Genomic DNA, 12,251 nt, shown 5'->3' with positions numbered 1-12,251 from the left:
ACTTTCATATAAGCATGCACACTACATAGCACTGCATTTTAAACATTCCAGATATTAACAGTAGCTATAGAAGTAACTACAGAAAATATGCTGCTCAAAATCCAAGGCATATCTAAAATGAAAAAATATACCAAAAGGTGATCCACAATGCAGAGTCAAGTCAAGATTTAAAAAAAAACAGAACAAACCCCAAACAAACCAAGAAAACCCCTGACCCATTGCACTTGTATTCTCAACTTTTTTTTTTTGTTTTTAAAAAAAAGAAGGCAGATCTGTTCTAGGCGTCACATAGCCAATTTAATTTGTCACTATGTCTGAGCCTTACCTCTCAGGTAGCATATCAGTTCACGCTTAGTAATAGCCTAAAATAGCCATACAACTTCTAGACTGAAGTGAGATTGCAGTGAGAGTGCAGGGAGCACACTGCTGCATAAATGTGCCTCAAGATGCTGAAGAGAAGATATACGGAAAGAAAGAATGGATTGATGTCCTGGCTTGCCCACAACCTACATACCCAAATCTTCATGCCAGAATATACTACAGTGATACTACTGTATTGAAAATAATCACGTAATATTTTGGTGGCAATAGGTTTATGGTGAAATGTTTCCAAAAGTTAGCCTTTTGAAATAATGGAGGCTTTAGGCACAGTAAGCTATGAAAGTGTATCCCAGAAACCAACTTTGCATCTAATCATCTTCAAAACATCTCCCATTACATATATTATTTCTCTTTCTTCAGTAACTGTTTCAACAACCAAGCAACAGCATATTCCATAACAGTTTCAGTGCTATTCAAACATAAATTGCTGTTTTGTAAAGTTGCAATGAATAAGTTGTCATCATTTCAGTCAACATTGTGTATCTAAATTTAAACAGTCCTGACCGAAAAGATGAAAACTAAGAACTGGTTACAGCCATCAAGACAAAAGCATAGACATTATGCTTTACTCTGCCTTGAATCCCACCTTACTACTGCCAGATGCTACAAACATTTTCAGTACTATTATTATCAGTACTGCAATACTGATTATTTTAAAGATCTTGTTTGTGTATGCATGGGTATAAGCCTCAAGAAAGAATAACTGAATTTTAACGCTAAGTACTTCAAAAAAACATAGGATGTTTGGAAACTGTTTTGTTCATTGTCAAACTGCAACATTCATGAACTCTTAACTGTTCAATTTTGATACGTACTCATTAAAGGGGTAACAAGCTTTTATGACAAATGTACAAAACGGTACAAATTTCACCCACATTTCCCAGATTCTTTTCTCTTCATTTCCCGAGGAGTGTAATTCCATTCCTTTGGAACTGTTTTCAGTAAACTTTCAGGAACTATTTGCTTGTGCTGGTACGTTCCATAGTTTTCTGTTGCCTCCCATGAATGCATCAAAGAAATTACCTGCTTCACTATACCCTTGACTGAATTAATCAAAGTCATCTTCAAGCATCTGATAACCTCTGGCTCCAACTCACCACAACTGGAAACTTCAGAAGGAAGAATTATTAAATATTCAGTAAGTGTAGTCATTTGCGTAAATCTGTTTCAGAAAGAAGTCTTTCAGAATTCTTATGGAAAGAAAAGTAAAAACATTATGATTCATACTATCTCAGACCTATTGGTCTGTTACAAATTAAAGAAAACTTATAAAGCAAACCAATGTAGCATCTTGTACCATCTTAATGCAGTAATGACAAAAAATACAATTTATTTATTTCCTTCATCCTCATTTCTCCATCAATATATTTCTAAAAATTTAATTTAAGCTGACTGATGCCTTCCTTTTTATATGGAGGACATTTAATTACTTGTTAGACATCAATGAGGCAAACGGATATACCTAGTTTTTTCTACTTCCTTGTCCTGATAGCTTTAATGAAGTTGCTTTTATTAGATACCCAAACCATTATACTAAACAATAGCAAAGGAAGAAAGATATTTTGGCAACAAAAATGCATACAAATAATAGTCATCAACAGAGACACAGCATGTTATCAGAGGCTGCATGTTGAAAACAGACCATCCTAAACACAGTTATTGATACTACAACAAGTATCAATCTTCTCTGTGTTCTTAATACCACAGAGAATTGCAGTTTCTCCATTGCAATGGGGCAGCAGTTGTCAGGCAGTGCACTGCAGGACATATCAGAGATGTCTTTTGACATGTTAGGTCCTTTGCTCATACTTTGGCTTGTCCGTACTTTTTGCTGATCTAAGTTTTATTCTACTTTGCATGGCCTTTCTGGAACCTTCCATGCAACATCTCTGTATTTTTCTTCCTCTTACACCTTAGACTTCCACTTTTTGCAATCCCATTTTTCTCTGAGGAATACCTAAGCACTTTTACCACCACTGTTCTCTACTTTGTGATATTCATAATTCTATTTCCCCTCTTACATTCTCCTATTTTCCTCCTTTCTTTTCTTTTGAGTTTCCCTGCATTTTAGCCATCATTTGCAAGATCACCCTTCTAAACCCCACCTCTGTTTTCTGGTTGAATACTGCTTTTCCTTGGGGACAGCGTTAGTTGCCATAATTGTGAGGGCGGCTCTCCCTCTCTATGGAAAATCAGGAGCCTGTCTGCCTGTTGACAGCAGAGTCTATACCCCCACCAGACTGTCTCCCTCAATAGGAGTTCTTCATTTTCTTTTTCCATTCTCCTTTAATTGTTTCTTACTTTTAAATCATGGCAAATGTCTGGAGCTATTAAATGCACAGAGACGAAGAACGGTATTGGTAGAGAGTGACAGAAACTATCTGCTGCCAGCCTGCTGGTAAGACAGACACTTAAGGAAATCAGAATCCTGGCTGACCACACCACTCCATAACCTCTGCTTTCTTCAAAATTTTCACCACTCCTACAGTGACGTGATTGCTCAAAACGCTTCAATTAAACTATAATTTTGAAGCAAGCTACCATCATTTAACCTGATTTATTAAAGTAAAAATAATATATGCACTACATATTTGAAAACTGACAAGGTTTAACATCAGATTTTAAATACTTATTAATAAATTAAATACCTGTCATATTGTATAAGCAATTCCACAACTGCTCTTTTTCCATGTATGTCTCAAAAGCAATGCCAAGAGATTTTGGTGATAAAGTGCAGTAAGACAATACTGTGAAGATAGTTTCAGTCAGAGTAGGTTGGTTGTTATTTATCTGTTCTAAGAGAGAACTTTGTTCATCACGATTAAATACTTCATTTCCTTAAAAATAAACAAAACCATGGTTACAATAATATCCAAGTAATTCAAGTTCACAGTAATAGATAGCATTAATCAAAACAAACTGCAAACTGTATCTGAATAATATTTCAAAAAATAATACTACTTACAGATACTGAAGTCTGATCTTCCTCTGCATAATGACATTTGACTGTCTTCCTGAATTATATGTTGCCATTAAAAAAAAAGACTCAAGCATGTTTACAAACCATGGAATTTGCTTTTTTAATTCAAAATGCACTCAGTATATAATTGGAATTTGATTATTTACTAAATATTAATCAGAAGTAAATTGTACCACTTCTGTAGAATCAGTCAAAAAATTATTACTGCTTAACTCCTCTAACCGCTACATTAGTCACGTGAAATAACTGAACCCTATTTAGTTATATAAAATAAAATACAGTAGCAGCTGCATACTCTCCAAAATGAGTTGGCTTCAGTTTTCAGTATAAGATGAAATTGAGCAGAAATCACTTCCTCAAAAAAAAATCTCAGCCCTGCTAAGATACAGATACCTGTTTTCAAAGATAACTATTGATTTTCATAGATTTGAGAGGTAACAGCTTACATAATATGCATTTCTAAATGTTTTTCATAACTATTATAAAGCATACTACTAGCTGAAGAACAATGACATATTTAAACCTCTCTGTGAACCACTGCAACTCAATGTCTTTGACTTGTGCTAATGTTAAAGACCTCAGCTTCCCACTTATTTCTGGAAAATGCTTTTGCTGTTAACAATCATAACAAATGACCAAAGCCAGAACCAAGTAAACACTTGTAATTCAAATTTCTAGTTTGCAAAATGGAAAGTTTCTGTAAAACTGATTTAAATAAAATAACACTTGAATATGTCATTGTCTTATACTAGTTTGGTTGCCCATATCGTTAGCAACCTGTGCAGGAGAAAGATGGGAAAGCCTAAATTTCTAGGCTGCATCGTTCTAGTGGTTCAACCAGCCTTCAAAATCTACCACAGTGGAATATTACTGCTTTCCACCCAGCTCTGAATGACTTGAGAATGTTGTAAAATTCAAAAATCTCATTTTACTCTCCTCTGAATTCCTACAATCTAATTCACACATTATTGTAAACCGTTCAGTCTGGGTAGTGTGCAACCTTAACAGAAACAGCCCACAGGATGTGCAGAGCTGAAAAATGAGACCAGTGATTTTATAATCAACAAGCTGTGTTCTTTTTTTCCCAAGGCAGGAGACAGATCAGCAGTAAGAATATTTTTTTAGTCAGCTTTTTTCCTGTGAGTTGAGTGAGCTGGCATATTTTGCTGAGACACCTTCCAATGCCAGATGCTTCTGAGTGAAGAATCAAATGGATTCTACTAATTCACTCAAACCAGCGATATGTTGTCTAATATGGATATGACAAAGAAATAACCAAGAAAGCAGAAAAAGCAGTTCAAAAAGGAAAACAAACAGGTATTCAAATTGTGAGATGAAAATTTGAATTGAACTTCGATTATATTGCTATGGGTTTTTTTAAATTAATTTAACCAAATTCTAGGGAGGAAGGTTTGCTGAGATTTTAAATACTATGTAAACTGCCTTTGCAGAACATGATGGGCTTTGTTTAAAGGGGCTCATGACTTGAAATTAAGCCTGAAGTTGCATAATAATCATGCCACATGGAAAGTTTGAGCCACAACTTATTAATAACTTTTTTAATCAACTCCGTGCTCCCAATAAATTTAGATAAATGGAAAGAAGTATAAAATAATTCTGTAGGGAGTTATACATATAACTTTTCATAACTACTGTATAATACAAATCTTGTGCTTTTAAGCAAAGATCTTCAGGAATCCACTGGGAAACCATTTTGAGGCTGAGCGTAACAAGATATGTATGCTTTCATCAGCTTCTTTTTTTTTACCCTGAAGTAAATGTTGCCTTTATTGTAAGAATATCTGACCATTCAAAGCTCAAGTTGAACTCATCCTTTAGTTTTCTGACTGATAAACTGGCAAGGATAATGTCAGCTGGTTGAAAGGTTTAGATACTTGATCAGTATAGCTGGTTAAATATTATGTATTAGGAGTCTACATAAAGATATGTAGATTTCTCTTGCCTTAGAATTTTTCTTTAATGTTTATTAGCTCACCTGTCATAATATTAAATATTCATCTTAGTTTGAACTCCAATGCAGCCTTCTTGTTAATCATCACATAAGAACAGTATTTATATGATAGGCATCATGTGTATTGCCCACTGATGCTTCCCTCTATATATTTCTCTTTTTCCCACTCACTGCATTTGTATATCAAAAGCTAATCTCTGAAGGGAATCTAAAGCTCCTATAGGTAGCTCAAAGGAGGTGCTTGTTTTTTTTTTCATTTTAGCAGGACCTACATCCATACACAACTATGGCTATATACTTATCTTAGGTATCTGTTAAAGAAAATCTGCTATTTGTTATCTCCATATAGCACAATGTTCCATATGCACAGAGGATGACAAAATAAATTAAAAAATATTATTAATATTATTAATATATCTCTTTATAAGAAGATCATGTATCTAGTGAAGAACACCTATGGCTTAACCAGTCACAATGAATCATTCTTCCTATGACAAAATAATGCACTTAACCTCTTGGGGTAGTACCATGTATTTTAAAGACATCTTCAAAGTGGCAGACTTACAAATGTAATTTATCCATATTTCTTTCTTACTGATAGAAATACCTCCCAGTAACTTGCTGACATTATCACGCTCATGCAGCTCTTATCTGCTGCTGGTTTAGCCATGAAATGAATCTTACTGAATTTAGAAAATCTTCTGTTATTAACTAGAATTATTCCCTAGTGAATCCTTACAAGACAGACAAGCTATAAACAGTTATGCTGTCTTTTTTGACCAAAAGAGGTAGTTGAAATTCAAATTTCTACATGCTGTTTCATTTAGGAAGAGAAACTGAAGGTGGAGCAATTTATTTCCGATACAGTTCTTTCATTTGCCAAGAGCATAAAACTTCTGCTTTCTTTATAGTTCAAATCACAGCAGCTGATGAGAATATAAAGAATGCAAAAAGACTATATTTTATTTGTTTATAGAACCAAATCTTTCAGCAGGCACTCTGCATTACTTGCTTCCTTGCACTATATTCTCAGTGGTTCTTCTGTCACTGGCTCTTTTTCTATTCTTTTTCTGTGTGTGTTCTGGTAGATCATTTCACTTGTCCTTCATAGAGTTGCTCCTCTCCAATGCAATCATTCTCCAGTCAGCCTTGACAGCTAGAATCTATTGTAACTTTGAATATGACTTCATTTTGGCAGAAAGTCTATTATTCTAGTTTTTAATTCCGAAGAGAAATTTTTGATATTACTTCTATACTGAATGAAATGCAGATCTTAACCCTACCCATTTCAATTTAGTAAAACCCAAATAATAATATCCCCTGTATTAGCTGCTACCTGTAAATCCAATGAATGCTGATTTTTTTGACAACTACAAAGCTCAAGACAAGACAAAAAGACTTTAACAAACTTTATATCATCTGATAAATTATTAACACATCAGCAAACTACTGTGTCTACACACGTCACCAATCCCATAGTATTTTACTCTAACTCCACTCCTTTTTTCTCCTTAAACATTTTATTTTCAACTATCTGAGAAGAAGACTCCATTAATGAATCTCTGGGTTAAAAGCTTCTGTGAAATCTCTCTTACCCGGGTCAAATGGAAAAATTGTTACTATCAGAATCCCTCCACCACTGATTTTATGGGATAGTATGCTGAAATCGTGGCATTCTGATAGACAAAATTTGATGTGAGAATATTGAATTCACTTCTGTGGCCACATTACCTCCTTTGTATTACCCCATGTATTGGGATCAGTACTGAACAAGTTACCCTCTTAAAATGTATCCAGTCTAGAGCTCTACTGTAGCAAGAAGTTCCTACCAGAAATGACAACGTCTTTGAAAAGCTATCCACACGACCACATGACATAGTCACAGAGACTATCACAAATACATCATAGAGACTATCTTCACACTTTGTCAAGAGAAGGTATGTGATTCTTAGCAGGGCTTTATTATAGACCAAACGGAAATTCGTATACAATATTTCAGAAATGCCATAAAATCTGTTTACTGTTTTCTTTAGCTTATCCCTGGAAGTCATCAAAAGGAACAGTATAACTCATTAAGGTCCCTTTTCTGTTGATCTTCCAGCTAGAAGTACACCATGCCAGTAAACATGTCTACCATTTTACCACATTGGCTATGTGGGTACAGCATCCAATAAGTTTATTGGTCAGATGGACATTTTGAGGAGATGCCACTTTAAAAATAATTTTCTAATTTTTTGATGTTAGGCTACTATGGTACAGTTTGCTATCATGACAAAGCTAAGAAAAATTTCAGGTGTTCTGGAGTCTATACTCACAAGCCTCATGCCAGATGATCCACAAATATCTGGAGGAGAACGAGCTATCTCTGCACATGCATATAAATTCCTCTGAGAGACTGACTTGTGCTCTCTTAATGACAGTGTTGCAGATTAACCCCCAAGTTTTGTGAAAAAACCCGCAAGACTATATTACCCCAAAATAGTCCCTATGGGATTAGCACAGTTGCTAGTTCTTCCAGTTGCCTGGTAGACTGTGTCTCAGAGTTATTAAATTCAAGGAGTTATTACAAGGAAGTACAAAAATAATTACCTTCGAATACTGGAAATAAAAGCTTTAAATTGTTATACAGATTTAGCCAATGCCAGGAATTTTTAATGGAGTCAGTAGTTTATTTATGGAATGTACATTTTCTTTTGTAATAACTCCCTACTGTCACTAAAAGTTCTGTCTGATTCCTAAGTCAGGTCAATTGGTAAAGTTACCACCTTTCACTGTTCTTTTAAGGTAACTTACAAAAAATCAGTGCTATTTACCTTTAAATGCCTAAAAAATAGTTAATTTAATGACAATTAATTAAAATCTAGTAAATGTTTAAAATTTACCTTAAAATGCCACATTATTCCTTGTGGCAGTTAAAGAGCTGCTTCACAATAGGCAAAGAAAGGGAGTGGAGAAAAAAAAAATGTTTCAATTCTACAAATATATTTTAAAGGCACTTCTCTTGCCAGAAATCACTTTATAAAAGCACAGACTTAGAAAACTCTTCACATCTATTAGTGTCTAGGGAGTTGGCTGATACTGCACCACATAGTTTTACTTTCTCAGTGGAAATCCTCCCTTCCCTGCCCTGCTTATGTGTGCAAGGTAAATTACCTCTTTTTGAAGCAACTCACATTTCCTTGGGTCCAATTTCAGATTTGCAGCCTTAAATTTATCACAGAATATTTGCAAATGTTACTATCAGTTCTTATTTTGAAGTTTTAGTGGGGACCAGGATATCATCTAGGTTTAACTGCACAGGCTACACAATACCCTCTTCCATTAGTCACTCAAATATGCATTGTACAAGCCAAAAACATTAGGTGAAACTGCCAATGGCCTTGTCCTGCTGTGAAAGCGGTTTTCTTCCAGTTTATCTCCACATGCCAGTATTCACTTTAAACTTGTGTGCAGAAAATGAAATTAAATCTCGGTAACAACTGGAGTCTCATGTATTCATTGTAATGAATGAGATTTTTTTAAAAGGAATACATTGCTTTTCCTATTGTACATCATTAACTTGGTGCTACCATCTCTTCTTCTTGAAAAAAAGTATGTATCAGGCCCAAGGACTGATTCACAGAATCACAGAATCACAGAATGTTAGGGATTGGAAGGGACCTCTAAAGATCATCTAGTCCAATCCCCCTGCCGGAGCAGGATTGCCTAGACCATATCACACAGGAATGCGTCCAGGCGAGTTTTGAAGGCCTTGGATGTGCCTTGTTGATTTCTCAGTGACCTCTTTCCTAACTGCTACTGGTAAATGGCAAGGTGTGGCTTCAAGAGGCATTTGGACAATGCCCTCAGACACATTGTGTGAATTCTGGGGTTGTCTTATGCTGGGACAGGAGTTGGGCTCGATGATCCTTGTGAGTACCTTCCAACTCAGGACATTCTATGATTCTATGACTGACGAGGTTCCCTTTGGCATTAATCCTGTGTTGGGCCACTGTAATTCAATAAAGCTACTGCTTTCTGCTTTATTATGCAAAGAATAACCCCTAGTTCCTGGAAATAAAGACTCTCAAACGAGAAGTCACAGACTGCTCTTCTGGCATGCTGTGCATTTAGAGTAAGTCTAACAGAAACTTTCGAGTTCACTTTCACCCTTCCCATTTTCATATCAGCATCTGCTGGATTCAGTAACTCATATTATGCAAGCACCACTTTATTTATTCCTCTATTATTTGTTGCTTGTCAAAATAATTCATTTCTGTTTCACATCCATGGGTGATAAAGCAATTCTGGTAAAAAATTCTGCCAAGAAAATTGCAAAACAGTTTGTTTAGTCAGAAAATTAACACAGTACCAGCTACCTTCATTGTTTATCTTCGCAAAGGCACAGCAAAGGCCCTAGACCATTCACTCACTCACGAACATATCTTAGAAGAAATACTCTGAATGTTGGACCTATAGAGAACAACTCTGGGATTATATTACACTGTAATTAACTGTAATTCAATACACCTAGGTTATTTAGACTTGTAGCTTAAGTTATAGAGGTCCAATATGTAAATCCAATTTTTCAGCTGTTTTTTTTCAAAGGTGCCTTTTACCCAGTGGCCACGCGCACTGGAGATAAATAAGTGGTTCAGTTTTGGGCATCCTGATTTATTGCCTTCAGTATTTTTGATGTGATAGCTTCATATTTGAGGAGCATTTTACTGTTTATGTACGTTTCATATATCATATTGCAGAAAAAAAAATTACAAAAGTCCAAATCTTGTCACCTCCCTGCCCAGATAGCTTATAGAGTTTCGCATGGAGTTTCAATAGCTTCAACAAATATGATAACCTTCTTATAACATTTAGCAACACTGAATCATGCATACATACATTCTCCCAAAATACTCTTTTCTACTGAGGCAACTTTGCCAATCCCAACAGTACTCTCTGCTATGATGGAGAATATACATCATTTTCTGACCCTCACCATGGTACAACCATATGAGAACAATGGGAATGCAGTTAAATTAAATGTGTTTGTGTGATTCCTGCTGTAAGCATCCCAAAGTATTGCTACAACACAAAAAAATGTTATCATTACCTAAAAACATCTACATATAAGCACATCTTTATACAGAATTTTTGCCTGTTTTTTTAATGGGAAAAGGAAAGACAGAGTGTAAAATAAAATAAGATGTGAGAAGGATTTTCCTATTCAAAAAATTCTTATCATCTAGTTAAATACCAGGGAGTTTTGTTATCATTAGGGCAAATCACTGAAAAACTATGGTAGCTTGCAATCTGTTTTCATGAATAGTATTACACATTGCAAAATTTTACTGTTGATTAGTACATAATTCTGTAAGCCTTTTATCTTTGCTAGTTAGTACTATTTGCTAGTTAGTACTAGCAATTATCATTGCTAGTACTAAGGTATAGCTTAACAGTGCAACTTTCCTTATACTAATACATAAAAGCTCACATAATAAAAATATTTTAGCTTATATAGCATCAGAAAGCTGTTGTATAGAGAACGAATAAAGAATAAAGAATCATTTTACCATTAGTAATTAACCCTATTGAAATTAATTTAAAAGATATGGATCATCACAGGTTTCAACTTTATCTAAACTGAAAGTTTATTCATACCAATATTGTAATTACATTAATAAAGTCTGTGTAAATAGCACATTTTCTAATTCAAAGTAGCATATATTTCCCTGAAGCCCAAGAGGTTGGTCAGTCAATAGATTAATACATTATGTCACTTAATACCTGGGATAATTTAAGCAGCTAGTAAAATTCAATACTGCATAACACTAGGTTAAGAATATGATCCTGATCAAACATTTGTCACTCTTTGTAAAAGATGACAGGTATTTGAATAGGCAAGAGGATGCAGTGCAGCTCTCAATAAGATGCATGACAGAAGTGGAAGCAATGTTGTACCCCTGACAAATGTTAGACCACTTTAAAATGACAGAACTAAATTATGTTATACCTAATATTATGTGGATCTAATAGTTTTTTTGATAAGTAGGGAGTATTCTTTTGCGAAAGAAAGATAGAAACTGAGACTCTCACTATTTCTGCAAAATTATGTCAAACAGGTGATTATACCATTAGCTTCTCAACAATCTCATCATTTGATCTGAAAGCTATTAAAAGGAAAGATGTGATGAAGTTTGTTGCTTCAAACACAATATTAGCAGAATGAAAAGAAAACCTTGTAGAACCATTCTTTTATTTGTTCTACTTTCATAACGGCATTAATGAGAGTGTTAACATGAGGAAGCATATAAATGTACTTCTAGAATGCCTACAGTGACAAACATACAATAACTTAAACAAAACCTCTAAGAAGCTTTTCACTGTTGAAACATAATTTTCCAAGTGATATTTCAGACTACTAATCCACACCTTTAAAAATCTGTTTAAAGCAGTTGTGATAACAAAGCTCTGTCAAATTCAAATTCATTTTGACTCCTTTGCATTTATGATAGCAGCCTATTTTTATCAAATTGTAGTCTGCTTTGAAACTAAGAATACTTGGATTGACTGCAAAACATTCTCATTAAAAAAGTGAAGATTTTTTCTTTCCTTTTACCCATTCACGAAGGGTCCTACTGATACCTGAATGGCTACTGATACCCCCAAAAAATGGCTGACAGCCTTCCCTCACTATTTAAGTAGTCAAAAAAGAATTTGTGTTTCTCACTGATATTCTTATGAGGATTGACAGTATAAATACTTACTTGAACTTCTTAGTAAAATTTTCACTAAAAGACAATCACGATGTAGCAATGTTTCCAAAAGCAAGTTGAAATTACAGTACGGCTGGGATAAGAGCAGTTTCAGCTGACCCTGGGCTGCCATTTCTCTGGCTGATGGAGTCCTTTCAAATTGTAAGGTAAAGACAAAATAATGTAG

General features: G+C 34.8%; 1 protein-coding gene across 1 annotated transcript in view; it reads right to left on the bottom strand.

Moving 5' to 3' along the window:
* KIAA0825 (KIAA0825 ortholog) overlaps positions 1–12,251 on the bottom strand; it is a 254,030-nt gene that overhangs the window by 127,443 nt on the left and 114,336 nt on the right. Inside the window, exons 14-16 of the mRNA XM_068423333.1 lie at positions 12,077–12,216; positions 3,030–3,218; positions 1,257–1,490 (exon numbers count right to left, since the gene is read on the bottom strand). Coding sequence (XP_068279434.1) covers positions 1,257–1,490; positions 3,030–3,218; positions 12,077–12,216 — 563 coding nt within the window. The remainder of the gene's footprint in view (positions 1–1,256; positions 1,491–3,029; positions 3,219–12,076; positions 12,217–12,251) is intronic.

This window comes from Nyctibius grandis, chromosome Z, assembly GCF_013368605.1.
Source record: "Nyctibius grandis isolate bNycGra1 chromosome Z, bNycGra1.pri, whole genome shotgun sequence".
NCBI classification, from domain to species: domain Eukaryota; kingdom Metazoa; phylum Chordata; class Aves; order Nyctibiiformes; family Nyctibiidae; genus Nyctibius; species Nyctibius grandis.
This window is presented reverse-complemented; position numbering and strand designations above follow the sequence as displayed.